The 17,130-nt window shown below is 54.0% G+C and overlaps 6 protein-coding genes across 6 annotated transcripts; 4 read left to right on the top strand and 2 right to left on the bottom strand.

Moving 5' to 3' along the window:
• Positions 1-59: 59 nt before the first annotated feature.
• Positions 60-2,791, bottom strand: B0I36DRAFT_325677 (Lecithin:cholesterol acyltransferase). The gene has a single exon (XM_046154255.1). The coding sequence runs from the start codon at positions 2,338-2,340 to the stop codon at positions 457-459; it is 1,884 nt and encodes a 627-aa protein (XP_046011677.1). The 5' UTR covers positions 2,341-2,791; the 3' UTR covers positions 60-456.
• Positions 2,792-3,748: 957 nt separating this feature from the next.
• Positions 3,749-4,386, top strand: B0I36DRAFT_245508 (acetyltransferase; the record flags this gene model as incomplete). Its single annotated transcript, XM_046150161.1, has 2 exons — positions 3,749-3,934; positions 4,015-4,386. 2 exons carry the CDS (start codon positions 3,749-3,751, stop codon positions 4,384-4,386), a joined length of 558 nt encoding a protein of 185 aa, XP_046011678.1.
• A 262-nt stretch (positions 4,387-4,648) lies between these two features.
• Positions 4,649-6,326, bottom strand: B0I36DRAFT_411291 (uncharacterized protein). The gene is made up of 4 exons (XM_046161934.1): positions 5,932-6,326; positions 5,347-5,876; positions 5,032-5,281; positions 4,649-4,957 (listed from the first exon to the last, which is right to left on the bottom strand). Exons 1-4 carry the CDS (start codon positions 5,978-5,980, stop codon positions 4,866-4,868), a joined length of 921 nt encoding a protein of 306 aa, XP_046011679.1. The 5' UTR covers positions 5,981-6,326; the 3' UTR covers positions 4,649-4,865.
• Positions 6,327-6,792: 466 nt separating this feature from the next.
• B0I36DRAFT_374925 (uncharacterized protein) lies at positions 6,793-8,069 on the top strand (the record flags this gene model as incomplete). The annotated part of the gene is made up of 2 exons (XM_046160321.1): positions 6,793-7,040; positions 7,106-8,069. 2 exons carry the CDS (start codon positions 6,793-6,795, stop codon positions 8,067-8,069), a joined length of 1,212 nt encoding a protein of 403 aa, XP_046011680.1.
• A 495-nt stretch (positions 8,070-8,564) lies between these two features.
• Positions 8,565-13,529, top strand: B0I36DRAFT_384917 (armadillo-type protein). Its single transcript, XM_046161032.1, has 11 exons — positions 8,565-9,735; positions 9,799-9,987; positions 10,051-10,531; positions 10,585-10,721; positions 10,772-10,843; positions 10,893-11,117; positions 11,175-11,278; positions 11,335-11,593; positions 11,656-11,798; positions 11,855-12,456; positions 12,522-13,529. Exons 1-11 carry the CDS (start codon positions 8,845-8,847, stop codon positions 13,283-13,285), a joined length of 3,867 nt encoding a protein of 1,288 aa, XP_046011681.1. The 5' UTR covers positions 8,565-8,844; the 3' UTR covers positions 13,286-13,529.
• Positions 13,530-13,736: 207 nt separating this feature from the next.
• Positions 13,737-15,874, top strand: B0I36DRAFT_132147 (uncharacterized protein). Its single transcript, XM_046148219.1, has 3 exons — positions 13,737-14,077; positions 14,163-14,701; positions 14,769-15,874. Exons 1-3 carry the CDS (start codon positions 14,023-14,025, stop codon positions 15,735-15,737), a joined length of 1,563 nt encoding a protein of 520 aa, XP_046011682.1. The 5' UTR covers positions 13,737-14,022; the 3' UTR covers positions 15,738-15,874.
• Positions 15,875-17,130: the final 1,256 nt, after the last annotated feature.

Below are 17,130 nucleotides of genomic sequence, written 5' to 3' on the forward strand. Positions count from 1 at the left end.
GGAGCAAGTGGGTCCACACCGAGATGGTCCCTCGGCGCTCGTTCAGGCAGTTTGACTCCATCCTGATTTTCAGCACCAAGACTGATTTTATGACGCTGTTCTTGATTCATCCGATTATGAGCTGTTGAGGAGTAAGCAGTAATGTCCTGCCTTCAAAATGCAGCCTTGCTTCCATTCGATAGACTCGCTACAGCTCTTCCTGAGGAATGCCGATGTTCATATCTACACTCATTATTCTTCTTCAAGTCGACCTCACAGTTAGCTAGATAAAATAATCCTATAGCAATTTGAACGAAGCCAGCCAGTTGTCACCACCATGACAAAGCCATCCTGGAAGCTGTGCTCAAGCGAAGCGACAATAACGAAACAACACCGCACTTTACGCCAAACGCCGGCTCGTCGATCTATTGTTGATCTCTAAATTAATCGCATGCTCAAATGCGGTAGACATGCTCCTCATGAGTCCTCATAGATCTTGACCTTGTCTGCATATTCGCGAATGTTGCTGACAATGTTGTCCTCAATCGTGTGTCCCTGTCCGGCAGCGACCTTTAATATCAGCTCGTTCAAGTTCTGCCGCCCGAGAATGTCCACATGCTCTGCAGTGTTCGCACCGCCTCTCGGGCTGAACCGGTCAGGTTGATGCGGCATCTCGACCACTGTGATTTTGGCACCAGCTGGGTTGTATCGCTTCATGTGCCACCCTTTCGAGCACATGTAGCCCGAGCTCAGCAGCGGCACCGTGCCATCTCCCTCGCCGAGTATGACGCCGCGATCCACCTCGCCTTGAATCATGGTGGTATCGATGGTGATGTTGAGCTTGGTAAGCTCGGGGAACTCGGGAGCACGGTAGTAATATGCTCGCTCTGTAGGTTTACCAACTCCGTAAAAGCAGTAGATCTTGAGACTGGGGGCAAGAGGCAGCCTTGTTTCAAGCGGATTCGTCCACTTCCGAGAGTCAAGCTCGTTTGCGTCAACTTCACCAGCCGTAAGAGCGACGCCATGTGAGTAGCTGCCGCGCAACTGATCCTGATACCAATCCTCCGTTGTCCTCTTGAGGTAGTCCAAGACCGTGGACACTGTGAGGTTGCTGTCCGGAATGCTGCCATTGAGCTCTTTTCTGAAGTTCAGTACCGAGCCGTAGGAGTGGATTTGACCTGGCTGATCGTCTGGCGCCCAGGTCAGGTTGCCCCAGACGGCGTCTCCGCCCATGGGAAGCATGGAAGATATGCCGGGCATCGCGCGAAACAGCTCAGCACGTTCATCCTTGTTTAGAAACTTCTCGAGCCCATATACGGCGAAAGGGTTGAGCTGAGCAGTATCCCGCATTTCTCCCGATAGGAGTACGGGAATGTCCTTGACGGCGCCGAGCATGCAACCACTGACGTTAATCCACGAGTCGACATAGCGCTCCACCCAGTCATCGCCGCCCTTACCTCCAGTCGGAGAAGCGACCCAGTGAAAGAAATAGAAAGCGACTTGACTACCCATGCTGTGCGAGATGAGGACAGCCTTTCTCCCAGTTGCAACGTGCGAAAGCTCTATGTGTGTTTTGAGCTTCGTGAAGAACTTGTCCCGTGTTTCGAGGTTTTGGTAGGACAGCCGCCAGTCATACGCCGCAGTGAAGGAGGTGTTTGGGTCATACCCTAGGGAAGCCAGATTCTCAATGATCTTGTTCCAGATCCAGTATCCAGTGATAAAGAAATCGGCTGCGTCGAATCCTTGTGCAGGCCGCAACTTCATATTTGGAGGATCGAGCCCGGTCTTCTTGTCCAGCATGATGTGGTTCTTCCAGTTTTCTTTGTCCAGAACCAGTGCGCGCATCATAGACCAACTGCCCCAAAGTCTCTTGCGGAAATACGGGCGGGAAATGTTTGACGTGCCCCATGATTCGAGGCCAGTGGAGATGACTCCCGGGACCATGATGACTGGATGGTGGACCTCAAGACCTTCTTCTCGTGCCTGGACCCCAACAGTGAAGGCCTCATAGCTCTGAGTGAACTCGCGCTCGCCGTTGATCAACTCTCGAAGGTCCATGACAAGCCCTGCTGGTAGTACGTCGAGGATGCTGTCCATGGTCAGGTCGTTGAGTTCTGGGAGGAAGTCGATCAGGTCGCTCTCCTGGGCAAGGAAACCAGCCGCAATGATGCCAAACAGGCTTCCCAAGAAGAAAATAAAGGTGTTTCGACGCTTCCTTGTCTCCTTCTTGGTCTGTGTGACGATCTTGACGGGCTTTTCCTCGCTAAGATGGTCGTGGTCAGTCGGGTCTAGGATGTCGGATGTGGGCGACTCGGTGGTCCCGTCCACGCCGGCAGTGCGGCGCCTCAGGGTTGAAGCCATGACGATTCGAGGAGAGTTGGAGTTCGGTGTAGGTGTTGATGGGCAAGAAGCGCAGAAAGGCGCGGCGTATGCCGTAGGTCGCACGCCGACCAAGCTGTGAGCTCTGTTGCGCTCGGCTTGCCTTTCGAGATCCTGGAATCCTGCTGTCTCTGGTGCGCAGTGGAGCTGAGTGTGTGCAGGTCGCAGGGAACGGCTTTGCGACTGAGAGGGACGCTGCCAAATCGGGTCCGTCGGCGTTGGGGCGATCGCCGGCCGATGGGCAGCTGCGAGATGGTCAAAGCACAGAGAGAGCGGCCTCGAGAGATCGAGCGTATATGGTGCGAGGTGGTCTTCGAGCGAGCGTGACGGGAATGATAAGCGAGAATATGGTCGCGAGTCTCGAGTTGGCTTTCGGTGGTTGACTGGACGTGCACGTGGCTTGGGAGCTGGCCGGAAACTGTCTTTTGGAGCCAAGGTACGATAGCGTACAGGCCAGGCAAAAATGGTCGCGGAGCGGGACAGCACATGCCAGAGTCGTCAAAGTGCACCACGCGGTCATGGGCAGTTCCGTCCAGTCCCGCCCGGGGGGGGGGGGCTGACGTCAAGAGCCGCTGCAAGCACAGACCCCTGCAGATGCTCGGCAGGAGCTTGTCTGGGATCCCAGCTCGGGTGCTGGAAGACAGAGCGCAGCATAGTCAGCAGGGCGTCCGTACTTGCTTGACACACGGCAGTGAATGCACAGGGGTAAATGTGCATGCAATACTCATCTGGTTCTCATTTATAGAATTGAGGCTCTTGGCGGGCCCGTGTAGAACCGTGGAACTCGGGCCTGACAACATCCAGGGAGGCTACGGCGCATATAGGTGCTGGCTCATAGCTCTGCCTACGACTTTCAGATGGTTTAATTCGCATTCTTGAATGCAGCAGCACGACTTGGACGGCTCTTAGAGTAGGCCAGCCATCTTGCCAAGTCAGCTCGTCCCGGTCAAAATCCCATGGCCGCCACCACAAGCTGCGACAGCTCTGACGGGCACGGCGGGGCGGGTGGATCATCGAGGCATGTGAAAGTGGGCTGGTGGGTGGGCGAGGAGGGCGGGCTGACTGTAACGTGCAACATCCTCCGTAACTGACCAAACTACATGCATTCATGACTGCCGCCCCGGCCACGGCCGGCTTCATACTCACCTCTGGCCTGCTGCTGTGGCCTACAATCTTCCCGCCCGCTCTCTTTGGCTGAGCGAGCGCGGCTCTCCCGTTTTTTGGACCATCAATCGCTGCCTCGAGGAGAACTTTTCCCGCCGTCACTTCGACCGCCACTCACAGACATAGACAGCCTCGAGATCGCTTGCCTGGCACCGTTCGAACACCCACATGCGGATTCCATACGTACCCCGATGTGACCTGATCGCGTATTATCAACTCCGCGGCCATGACGACAGATGAGCCCCAAACGAGCACCCTGCCCGAGGGTCTTCGATACATCCAGTACGAACATGCTCTCGAGAGCAAGTATCTCCCAGCCATTCGCGCCCTCATCTCGAAAGATCTGAGCGAGCCCTACAGCATCTACGTATATCGGTACTTTCTCTATCAGTGGGCGCATCTGTGCTACTTGGTAAGTCCCCGGCGCGACGGCGCCTGGCAGAAGGCTTTGCTCTTCTTCAGCAGGCGACCGCTCTAACAAGGACATCCCAGGCCCTCGACCCGCGCGACGACTCCCTCGTCGCCGTCATAATATGCAAGCTTGAACACCACATCTCTCACTCCCCGGTAACCCATCGAGGTTACATCGCCATGCTCGCCGTCTCCTCGGTGCACAGAGGTAACGGCATCGCCACCTCCCTTGTGAAGATGGCCATCGACGCCATGGCGGATCGCAAAGCCGACGAAATTGTCCTGGAGACTGAGGAAACCAACATCCCCGCGATGAGACTGTACGAGCGGTTGGGGTTCCTGCGCTCTAAAAAGCTGCACCGGTATTACCTGAATGGCAACAGCGCATACCGTCTCGTGCTCATGCTCAAATCGCCCGAGGTCGCACATCAAGGATTTGATGATGTTATCTGACCGGCTATCCATGCGGAAAGGGAAACGTGCGGCACAGGAGGCCATAGCTGTGCCCTATGAGCAGGAGGGCGTGCGCTTTGAGCAATGAATGGTCGCAAAGAATATCGCGCCCATGCGTGGACAAATTCTGGCACTGGTCGAAGCAACCACTTCCGCAGGGCTGTTAAAGCTCTTTCAACACCGGCACGATTATCCCACCTCAGACTGCTATACAAGACAGCTGAGAAGACTACCAAGGACGCCGATTTCATGATGATAACGGAGGGATGTCTAGTATCCCTTGGTATGTGGATATTGTTGCGTGGAAGTGTGCACTTGAAACCCGCCACCCGTTGGGCGAGAACAACCGGAACGAGCGTTCTAGTGCCGGATTTTGATAGCTATGGCTATGGCACATTGTCTATGCCACAAACATCGTACAAGGCTGGCAACAGTATATAGCACCCTTGAAACCGAAAAACCCAACCCCCGTAGATGATTCACCACTCCCTCAACACTGTAGTTGAATTGTAGATCGACGCCCTGATATTCCATGGATTCTGAGACGATATTCCCAGATATGTGTATGCGTCTGCATCAGTCATTAGCACTTGTTCTGGGACGGGAATAGCTCGTAGCCAGCAAACTTGCGCGGGATGAGCTTACCAGGCTTGTAGTACACAGGTCTGCCTGTGGGGGAAATGAGACCAAGTCTTTGCAAATTCACAGCGACCCTCTTGATGTCTTGTTTGTTGCTGAAGTCTGCCGTGTAGACACAGATGAGACGCTCTGCTCTGGAATCGGTACTTGACTTTGGGGCGACTTTGGCTGCTATGCCGAGTTCGTTGTTGGCCGTCGCTTTGGCGATGAGTTCCCACACGGCGTCAACCTCAGCGACCGGACAAAAGAGCATCCACTAAATTTTGGCAAAAGTGTCAATGTCGCGTTGATCACGGATGAGGGAAAATTCGTGTTGCCAACCTTTCCGCAGGTGACCCGCAAATGCTGGGCCAGAGTTAAGATGTCCTCCGAAGCGTCAGAACTGGCCTTGCGGAGCTCCTGCATCTTCAGTTCTGGAGGTCTGTCGATTCTCCGGAGATAATCAATGAACTCTGAGATCATGTGCAGTCTCTCCATGCCACCTTGCATGAGAGTCGCAACGTCCGCACCGTTGTCCTGTGGGCCTTCATCTTCACATCCCACGACATTTGCACCGCACGAAGTTGGCACTCTAGGCCGTCTGTCTACGTAAGGATTGCAAATGTAGATCCACGGGAAACCCTCGGTAGTCGAGGGCGGCAAGCGATGCAAAAAGTCGATAACGGTCTCTGTCAGCTGCCAGGCGTATGGAACACCGGCATATGGGTTGTGGAAGTGCGACATGGTCGCCAGAGGTCGGGCTGTGTGATGCTGCTTGATTGGGCTGCTGACTTTGGTGTGGAGGCGCCACCAAGACGACAAGTCAGCTTGGTCGACTCGTCTGTGAAGCAGGGCTTGCTCATTCTCGTCTCCTGATCGTCCATGTTAGACTCAAGGGTCTAGGGCCAAAGTGTCAATCTAAAATACCATAAAAGTCTGAGTCATCGGAATACTCCATGTTCCTAAACGGGGTCATGCATGTAGCTGCTGACCAGCATCCGCCCCTGTTATTGGTGTACAAAGGCCAGGCACATTACGAGAACGGCCTGCCTTTTGCGTCTTTGTGGGAGAATGCTGTGCGATTTAACCAGTAGGTGGCCGTTTGTACGGGATTTGCGGGCTTGCACCGTGTGCCTCTTGTCGCGAATTTGAATGGGCGACCAGGAGGTGCTTTCTTCCGATCTCTCTTCGAAGTACTTGAGGCTTCAGTGGGAAAAGATCAGGCTGAGATTGGCAAAGACAAGCTTTCTATGCAAGATAACACATTGACGGGCCCCCGGCCATCTAAATAGCGGGACGGGCTGAGATCAATTCTATCATCATGGCTGCGTTTCAAGGAGCGAGACCCTAGCAAGAGATGACGTTCGCCTGGAGTTGCAATACTGCAGGCATGCGGAAGGGCCCTGAATCCGGGGGGCTGGCTCGTGACTGCCAGTCCTAGGGGTTACAGCAATATCATGGGCCTTGATGTACAGGTACCCAGCCCTTGGGAGGTCTTGAGAAGGTAAGCCTGAGAGCGTTAGCGCACTTACAAGGAGGTACGGCAGGCCCCGCGAAAGCTTGCGCTGACCATGACTAAAGTAACCTTAAGATACGCGTCTGTAAGGTACCTTGCGGCCCCACACGCCCACTAAAACCTCTTCAGCAACCACACAGCGGGGCCGTTTGTGTGATTCAAGGACGCTTCTTCGACGACAAACGGGCGGTTCACTTGGCTGTTCGAAGTCGCTTTGCAGTCTTCCGCCAGAATACCTTGAGAAGCTGCGCCAGAAAGGCCCACGGTCCATCATGGCCGGAGAGCCAGAGCCGACCACCTCCTTGAAGTCTTTGATACTCGACCTTCCGCCAAGCTGCATAGAGTTTTGCCCGGCCCATCCCTCTTATTTTGTCGTGGGGACATACAATCTTGAAAAGGACGAGGCGCACTCAGAACCGCCGGCTGAAGGCGAAGACGACGTAAAAGGAGCTCAAGAGGTCAAGAGAAAACAGAACCGTAAAGGGAGCCTCGTCGTCTTCCGGCTTGGAAAGTCTGAAGTGTAAGTATGCCCCGATTCCCTGTAAACATTGTCAAGAATCACCAGACCGCTCACAAATGCTTCAGTGCCCAGGTTCAGACGTTCCAGTATCCTTCGGCAATCCTAGACTTGCATTTCCACCCGAGTCAGCTTGATGTGTGTGCCGTGGTGTCAAGCACGGGCGCACTGTCGTTCTTCAGGTTGACTGATTCCGGGCTTCTCGAGGAGATCGTCTCACACTCATCTTTGGGCTCATCTGAAGGCGTCTTGTTTCTTTCTTGCGCCTGGCACCCCGTCATCCATAACTTGCTTGCAATCACAACCTCAGACTTTCAAGTACACATCTTCCATATCGACTCAGATTGGACTGCTCATGCCACTAATGACGAGCCTGTGGCCTTGCATCAGCTTGAGGCATGGACCTCAGCATTCTCGCCCTTTGTTTCTGGCTTGCGGGACGGCGAACAGTTACAGGAGCTCATTTTGTTTTCTGGCGGCGACGACTCCCGGCTGCTTGCCAGCGCGGTCGCTTATTCGTCGCCCACTCCCCATGCCGATACGACGAGTGTTATTCAGGGACTGTCCCCGCCTCGAGGCTTCAAGGGTCACCAAGCAGGTGTAACCGCCATCCTCCCTCTGCCATTGCACTTTGCAGACGAGTCCTCGATCATCGTTACCGGAAGCTATGATGACCACATCAGAGTGTTCAGATTCTCAGGTCATCTCCAACCTCCTGTACTACTTGCCGAGAAGAATCTTGGAGGGGGTGTCTGGCGACTAAAAGCCATCTCGGCTTCAGTGGTAGACGAGGAGGGCTGGCAAGCGGTTCTGCTCGCATCATGCATGCACGCAGGAACTTGTGTTGTCCAAGTCTGTGGAGATCGGAGCGGCAACAGCCAGGTCAAAGTGCTTGGGCGTTTCAAGGAACACAAGAGCATGAACTATGGCAGCGATTTTTCGCCTCCGAGCGCGAAACTTGGCAAACCACTCCAGGTCATCTCCACCAGTTTCTATGACAGGTTATTGTGTCTCTGGGAGTTCAAAATATAACGCATGATCAGCCGTGGGAATAGACTTGATTGAGCAACATCGGGTAGTAGAAAGTCAGGGCCTCTGCATCATGCTCCACCGGACTGCTCAATTGTGCCAGACCCTTGTCTGCTGCAGGACGCATGCTGCCCTGTCAGCCTAAAGCTTCGGCAACAAACTGAAACAAAACATCCTGTTGAGAGCCCACACGCAACAGATTCACAGTCTGCAACATCCTGCAAACGATAACACACGTTCTCGTCCTTGCATCGTCCTTCCTTTTTCTGCCCCGAGCTCCAGGCCAAGCCGCTTGGAGCCAGCCTCCCGTCAGGACGGCTTGACCGCCATTGCGACCATCAAAGCTCCATTAGCAGGGCTGTCAATTATTGGGGTCGGGAAGCTTGGGAGGTGAGTGTACTAGCTCTCGGTCTAGTTAGTGCCGTAGCGGGTTCCACACTTCTTCTAGAGCTTGCTAGGCTGCGACAGAGGCTATCAATAGTACACCTCAACTTGACCTGCTCACCTCCCACGCCTGACCGACCGAAAGTCCCTTCCGAAGAACGCCACAGCCATATTTTCAATCAATGTGCCGACACTGAAGGGATCGCTTTCTACCTCTCCGGACCCGATAGCCCACCGGGGGCGACGGGTGTACTCTTCACACGCGACCTGCGAAGTTCGAGCCGAAACACCCACGCATTCACTGCACACCCCTCTCTGCAGATCGCGACTGTTCTCCCAGCCCACTCCTCGCTCGCCCGCGGAGGCACGGCACTCGTAGGCGACGCACCTGCCAATGGCTACTCTTGGGAACGGAGGTGCCGTCGGCAACGACAACCAGAACGGCTTCTCCGCTGCTGGCAACGACGACTCAATACTCTCGAAGATTCACAAAGCCCTCGATGTCGTGTACAGCCCGTACTCGGATAACCAGCAGCGGAAAGATGCGCAGATATTCCTCGAAGAGGTCAAGCACATGGCCGATGCCCCCTCACACGGTTTCGACCTGGCGTCAGACAAAAATCAGTCACCTGTCGTCCGCCACTACGCTCTGTCTCTGCTTGAACATGCGATCAAGCACCGGTGGGCTGAGTACGGCCCTTCGCAAGCGGAAGCTCTGCGCAACTGGGTGCTTCAGCTGTCTCAGCCAATCTCTCGCGACGACCCTGCCTACCTGAGAAGCAAGATCGCTGTGCTCTGGGTTGAGATTGCGAAGCGGAGCTGGGCATCAGAATGGATGGATATGGACTCACTCCTTGTTCGCTTGTGGGAAGTGCCCGAGTCTACAGTGCATAAAGAGCTCGTGCTCGGCATCCTCGAGATGCTGTCGGACGAGATCTTTAATGGCGACGACACGGTCGTGGCGATGCGCGAAGGCGTCCTTAGTAAGGCGTCCGTTGAAATATTTACGCCAGCTCGCGTACTGGTGGAAACGTTTCCCAACCGACAAGCTGGCCCAGAGGTCCGATGCGGTGAAGAAGGCTGGTTGGCAAGGGTCACGCAACTGCTTGGACAGTGCCTCAATGCGGACATCCAGAACAACGAAGAGCTCAGAAGTTGCGCCGTGCGAGCTCTCGCCGTAGTGTATTCTCTGATGCCCTGGGTGATACCAAATGCGGTCACTGCAACTGGCTGCGTGCCTGTCATGTGTGAGGCTCTTCGAGCACCCAATGTGGTCGTGCAGAAAGTGAGTCAGGCCAGCGTGCGGTTCAGTGATTTTGGACAGTTCAGTGTTAACACAGGTGCACAGGCTGCCCTTGAGGCTCTGCATGCGCTTTATGGCCGAACCAGCTTTGTAGATCAAGAGTTTCTCGACCTCGTGTATCCGCTCTACGATCCGAAATACATTGAGCTTTTCAGCCAGTTGTGCACGTGGGCTGTGGTTGACCCCGAAGACATCGACGACGATAAGTATCAATTCGCAAAGAAGCTCTCAGAGGTGGGTCTCTAGGACATTCAAGATCAACGCTTTATCTGGGCTCAATATCTAACTCTAAGGTAGCTGATCTCATTCCTCGGTAACTACCTGGATCGAAGACAGGCTGCCCTTCCACGGGATTCGGACCGCCTCGACTTTAAGAGCTTCGTCCATCTCCTGCTCCAGGTCACCCAAAGCCAGAGTCTTGTCGTTTCGATCCCTGTGCTGGTAACATGGACACGACTGCTGAATAATGCCATGTTCGGGCCCGTGATCGTGGGAGAATACTCTTCGATTGTAGGGTCGCTGCTCGAAGGCTGCAGCTCAAGACTCCTACGCTACGAGAGTTTACCCGAGGACACGCAAGACCCGACTTTCCTCTTTCTTATCGAAGACACGGACACAGTACCTGAACGACATGCTTTCTTAGGGAACTATAGGCGTTACAGTTCCCAGATCATTGAGAGTATCGTGCGACTTACTGTTACGAATGCGCTGCAGCACATCCTATCACAGACTGACCGAGTCCTGCAACATCTTTATGATGATGCTCCAAGCTTCGATAGTATGCGTCCCATGATCCTGAGCTCGCCGGAATGGAAGCTAACCCACTCGAAGTGGCAAACTACAGCAAATCGTCTCGCCCAGTCTTGCTCGTCGACGCGCAAGCCACTGTTATCGAAGCTGCACTCAAAGGTGTAGTGAAATGGAAAAGCAAAGCCAAAGCAGAGGATGGCGCGCAACAGGAACAAATCGTACGTGAATGCGCATTGCGATCCTTTCGATTCCTACTGACCAGTCGAAGGACCAGGAACGGACAGCCATTGAGGACCATCTCGAGTCATGGTGCAATAACCTTCTCGCCCAAAGCTTCGAGGTATGCAGCTTGGAAAATCTGCGGTGAGATCAACAACTAACTCTTGCAGGACCCCTTGATTCGAAAGCGAGTACTACAGCTACTCGTTGCTTTCTCGACGACTGTTCTCGACAAGCGACCAGCTTTCGTGCTCCAGGTTCTCGAGCATATCCTTGTCACGTGGCCTGCCACTCGGCCAGAACATCGCGTCTATACAGAAGCGATCAAAGAGCTGCAGACGGAATCCCTCTCGGAGCTCCAGAGGCTGGCTATGAACATGCCAGATCATTTGCTAGTATGTATCAACAATGAAGTCATGAGGTTCTAACGTTGGCATGCTAATTGTTTATAGGCTGTGTATGATCAGATCTCCGCCAAGGTTAACGAGATGGTGGCATCGGGCACCCTCGACGAAAAGCGACAAGTGACATATCAGACTTTCCTCTTCACAATAGTGTAAGTCTGGCACAACATGGATGCTTGCCGGTTTTACGCATCTGACAGCAGAATAGGCATCGAGCATCACAGATAGACGAAGCGACAAAGGTGCAGAAACTGCAAGCCTTCGTGGACCCGATCAAGACGCAGTGGCAGGACGAACGCCTCAAATCAGCACTTTCAAGCTACGGCGGATTCTGTAGCATGATGGCATTGGACAAGGCCCAGAATTATTTAGCACAAAGACAAGTGCATAAGTATCAAGACTGGGGTTCAGTGGAACTCGACGATGAAGGCAGAGCTCTGCAAGAAGAATTGGAGAAGGCTCAAGTGGTTAGTCGATTCAGCCCACATGGAGATGACGGGGCAGCCTCGAAGACTAACCCAAATCTCAGCACTTGCCACTTCGACCTACAAAGTCGTTCTTGACCTGCTCGGTCGACAAAATCACGAAGTCCGATGCCGCATATCCGGTGTCCTGCGCTTTGTGGCAAGATGGAATTCCTGCCATACTCCCAGAACTGCTGAAGTTTCTCAAGTGCGTCACTCCTCATCTCCCGTTTGCCAGCTCCTCTAACCGTGATGTGCTCTCAGTCATGCTCATGCAGCCCACAACCCCGAAAACTGGACAGAGTTGCCTGCGGAGATGAGAAGCATTGTCACCCGCGTGCTGACGGATCGCTTCTGGCAAGCAGGCATCTCTGAGGGCACCAAAGATGACTTCTATGCTCGCGTAATGGAGAAGAAGCACACGATTGAGGGTTTGGCTTCGACAATACGTGGTGCTGTCCGCTTCGTGCGCGAGACGTGCTACACCATCATATACTGCATGACACGGATGGACATGCAGTTCTACGGCTTCAGCGAATTGCCTGGTCCTCTGGCGCATGCCCTCCTTGCGAACTCTTTTAGTCTTTCGGCGCATCAGCTCACCAACCTCCTCAATCTCGTTCGGTATCTGGTCGACAATTGCCCAGTAACGCTCCGGGAGCATTTCCTGCCGCCTGTTCTCGCTGCCTGTTGTCAGCAGATGGACGCCAAGATCAACTCGGAATGGGCAAGGATTCAGCAGCAGCAAGGCGTTCAAACAGGGGGTGATGCCCTCACTGAAGAAATGAAGGCTGAAAGTATCCTTCGGCAGCTGACCTACACGTCCGTTATGATGATTGCAGACTTCTTGGACCCCGCGCGGACGAGTAAGTCTGATTACCAGTATCTAATTATTAGATTTGATAACTTTCGCTGACAAGACACCTTTTAGACAAAGCTGCCGATTCATCAACGACTGACGAAGAAGCTGCGAAGCATCCGACTCTGCGGAGGTTTTGTCTAAAGCATTCATCGATAGTAGAGCCGTTACTGATGTTCTGTACACACGTCATTGGTATGCGCGACAGCAGATCATGCGGCATCATGCTGCGCGTGTTCCGGTCGATTGTCCCAGAGTTCACAGTGACGGAGAACAGCCAGCGTACCACGAATGGGCATGGTCATGCGCCTGAGCAATCGGCTGAAATCTCCGCCGAAACCGCCTCCGTGATCCGCGAGTACATCTCATCCGATGTCATCAAAGCGTGTATCACTTCTATCCACGAGCCTTACTTTGTGGATCTGCAGAAGGAGCTGGCGTCACTGATGGCAACTATTATTGTGTCATATGTGCGCCTGACATCAACTCCAAGGGATGTTCTGCTGTCGCTGCCAAACATGAATTCCAGCGACGTGGATAGAACCATTGAGTATATGCTCAAAGAGACCACGGGATCCAGAGCACAGCGCGCTGCCATCTTGGACTTGCTACGAGACCTCAAAGGTGTCAGCATCTCTGAAATGGGCAAGCTGAGCAAGAGTATCGGGCTGAATGCAAAGTCGAGCTCGTCTTCCAAGCGATCCGTCCAACGAACAAAGCTTGCTGCACAGTTCATGGCGGCTCCAGCCCCGGACAACGGCAGTGGCTTCAAGTCAGGAGGACAGCAAGACGGCGCAGATAATCTTGAGGGTCTGGCCAACCTGTTCGAGGGCTGATCGACACCTTGGGATCACGAGGCTAAAAGAGCTGCCCATGTGGCGCAGGTTCCTTTGGATGGCTTCTGAGCTCCCCAAGAGCGAGCTACCTGCATGTCCTGGTATTCGCGCCCAAATATCAGGCTCGATATGAATAGATGAACATGGCTGCAAAATAGAGGTGAATGCCGCGAATACTAGTCCCAGATCTTCCACCCCCTATTAGTGTCTGCTACCAACCTGGACACGATGAATAATGCCAACCAACCCAAAGTTTTTGTTATAGATGTGAACAGGAAGAAGTGCTATGACGATCGGCTGGTTGGTCTCCAGCGCTGGCGGACAGCGCCGTGGAGGGACCTTCCCTGCTGGGAGGCTGGGCCCAAGACGGGGTCAAGCTACCCCACCAACGGAACCCAATACTGATCCAGCCATACGCCATTGCAGTTGGTGATTTCCATCCTCCACAATCGTTCTGGCAAAGTCGCGGTCGGGCACGCATACCAACTTCACCAGGTCCGACTAGCTCTGCTCCTTACTGCGACGCGCCTTGATTTCCCGCAGTTTCGGCAGCAGCTTAGGTGTGGCGGGCCGACCATACACCAGGCGCATCCAGGACGAATGCGCCACGCATCCAGCAGACTGTATTGCTAGCACGAGAACAATTCGAACGTCGTCACGATCCCACCCCGCCCATGCTCAGCGCAACCCCGCGATGCCAATGGTTCTGAAGGGTGGGCTCTGAGCGCGACTACGTCATGGATGATCCGGAGATTCTGTATACCATCGAGAGCGAAGAGCAGCTCTGGGACGGTTGGTCGCCTCTCAACCACAAGAAACGCCCGAGGGCGTGGCACACTCAGAAAGCTAACACATTGGTCTCTGCTTCATCTTGTAGAGATACAGCAGGTTGTGCAACGACAATGTGCCGCCGAGTCGCATGAGTCCATAGATGATGCCCTGCGTAACTGGCTTTACCTGGCATCGCGCTGTCGCGACGACTTCTCCCACTCCGAAGATGATGTTGCGTTATGTTCCGAGAAGCTCCTGGAGGGCACTCTTTTCCATGCAAATCCGGACTACGTACGGACTCAAATAATATATAGCCTCTTGCAAGAGGATGACGTCGCGCCACTGTACGCCATCGCGACATTCTTGCTACTCGACGGCCGCAACGATGAAGACACTTACCGGAAGATGGTTACGGAAAGTTGCTTCTCCCGGCTTCTCGAGCTCCTGAATGGTCGCAAGCATAGCGATCCTGGGTTGCACAGACTCCTGCTCGAACTCATGTATGAGATGTCCCGAATCGAGCAGTTGCGATATGAAGATCTTCTTCAGGTCGACGATGGGTTTGTGACCTATCTTTTCCAACTCATTGAGGAGCTTTCAGATGATGTCCACGACCCGTACCACTACCCCATAATACGAGTCCTTGTAAGCCCGATCAATCCCCCTTTGCGGACACATGTGTTGCACATTGCTGATGCACGGCAACTTTTAGCTGGTCATGAACGAACAATACATGGTGGCATCCACGACTGCGATGAGCGAAACCAATACGCCGCTGCCACCACTCACCAATCGAGTCATCAAGTGCCTCAGCCTGTACGGACCTCACTACAGGACATTTGGAGAGAACATCATCCTCCTGCTCAATCGCGAGACTGAAACATCAATGCAGCTGTTGATCCTGAAGCTGCTGTACCTGCTCTTCACCACCAAGGCCACCTATGAATACTTCTACACCAACGATTTGCGTGTTCTGCTTGATGTCATCATCCGCAACCTTCTTGATCTGCCCAACGAGCTGATGTCTCTACGGCACACATACCTACGGGTCCTATATCCCTTGTTGGCTCACACGCAACTCAGTCACCCACCTCACTATAAGAAAGCCGAGATTAGCAAGACCATGCGACTGCTAGCAGGGGCTGGCAACATTCACTTCGCACCGGCTGACGAGACTACACTGAGACTCGTGGATCGTGTCAGCAAGGTCAAGTGGTTGGCGGACGAAGGTTCCGGGGCGAGCGAGATTGCGCGCAAGTTTCTAGGCATCAGTCTCACTAGGAATGAGTCTGCAAGCAACATCAGCGTTGTAGACGTAGCTGCCGTCATGGAGAAGCCAGGCGTGCAGACGCCGAGTCGGAAGGCAGAGGCAGCTGAAGAACAAGCTGGAGAGCAGGATTCCGGAGCAGAGTCCCCAACAACACAACACCCGTCATCAATAGGATCTGCCACGGCGCGGAGACCGAAAAAGCCACTTCCGGAGATCCCAAAACATCGCCATGGCAATCCTTGCGTGCCCGCAGTGCTTCTCAACGGCTCTGCCGCGAGCACGATTGTCAAGAAACTGCCGCCCAAGGCGCCTCCGCCACGCCGTACTGGGAGGCTGAAAACGAGCATCCCATCACCATCGGGGGTTGAGTCGCCGACAGCAACAATAGCTGCGCCAGAGCAGACACTTTGATCAGGCTATTTATCGGTGCGATCTCGGGCACCTGTTTGATTTTTTTTGCGTTCGCCCCTATCGCGGCGAGTGGAGTTTAGGTGTGTCTACTAGGGTGCGATGGTTTTCACTGTTTCTGCTTGCTCTCTAGGTTTGGGTCGACATCATTCTAGCATCAGGAAGAAGGCAGCACAGCCTGTTATCCTCTGCATCGCAAATGGCGTTGGTTGTGTTTCCTTGATGGACTTTATGTGGCACTTCTGAAATTATACACACTATTGAGGGACATGTCCAATCATAGCGAATATAGTGAATATACGTCAAGCTGCCCGCAAGACACCATGACAGCTTGCCGTGTAGATTGCGTCAGGATCTCCAGCATGTTTCTAACAAGCACAAGCACTCTCCAGTTATATCGTTCTAATCGGATTTTGCCGTGCCAGCCTTTCTCTCGTGGCCAAGGATTCTGTTGCCCGAGAATAACACCCAGAGTGTAGTTGTCGGCGAAGTGATGCTCGCCCACCATGTTTTGGGACATGTCAGCCCCACCTTGAGGGAGGAGGAGGAGGGGGGGGGAGATTACGTCATTGCGCATACCTGAGGCAGTCGGGCTGCTCTACTAGTCTGACAAACATCAGGAATCATCCCGGCGGCCGTCACGGAGCCGCGCCTGACAGAACATCAGTAATCTATTTGGTCGCTGGCACAACGTCCCACTACTCTAGCCGCTTGCTAGGAGACATAATCTGATGCAGGTCCAAGAACGCCCTGGCCGCGCGAGCTGCGGCGTCGAGCTAAGGCGTCGATGGACGGCTAGACGGTGCCGGGACTATCTATGGCAGGTAGGGACGATCAATCAGAGGGAGAGCGATGATGGATGGTGGGTGGTGGTTGGGGCTGTGAGTGCGCAGGCAGCCTCTGGGCGAAAAGCTGAGAGCTCGGCACGACCAAGCCCCGGTGCTGGGATCATGAGTCGGGGCATGCAGGTCAGAAAGAGCAGAGGGGGAAACCGTAAAGGACGATGCAGAGTTATCGGATGGTGAGCATTAATTAGGCCATCCCATAGATGTGCTTTACATATGGCGGCGGGCGCCCCACTGGATGTTTGTGCGTGGGCTGCTGGGGAAGCTGGGGCCGCCGCCAGGAAAACCAAGTTCCCAGAGCTCCCCCTGAGGTGAGCCTGAAAAAGGTGACATCACCGCGCCTGCTTAAACTGCTGTCTGTGGAGGCAGCGCCAGTCTCAAAGGTTTCTGTCTAACGTAGATAGATGCTCAGCCGGATGCGACGACAGGACACTGCACCTACACCCGGCAACGCAACATCTTCGACTCTGCGCTTCTGCTCCCGTGGCATTGGGCATCTGCTGCGCTTAACCTGCGGACGTCCCAAAAGGCACAACAAAGGGCACGCCTGT

Source organism: Microdochium trichocladiopsis (genome assembly GCF_020744255.1).
Source record: "Microdochium trichocladiopsis strain MPI-CAGE-CH-0230 chromosome Unknown B0I36scaffold_6, whole genome shotgun sequence".
Classification (NCBI taxonomy): domain Eukaryota; kingdom Fungi; phylum Ascomycota; class Sordariomycetes; order Xylariales; family Microdochiaceae; genus Microdochium; species Microdochium trichocladiopsis.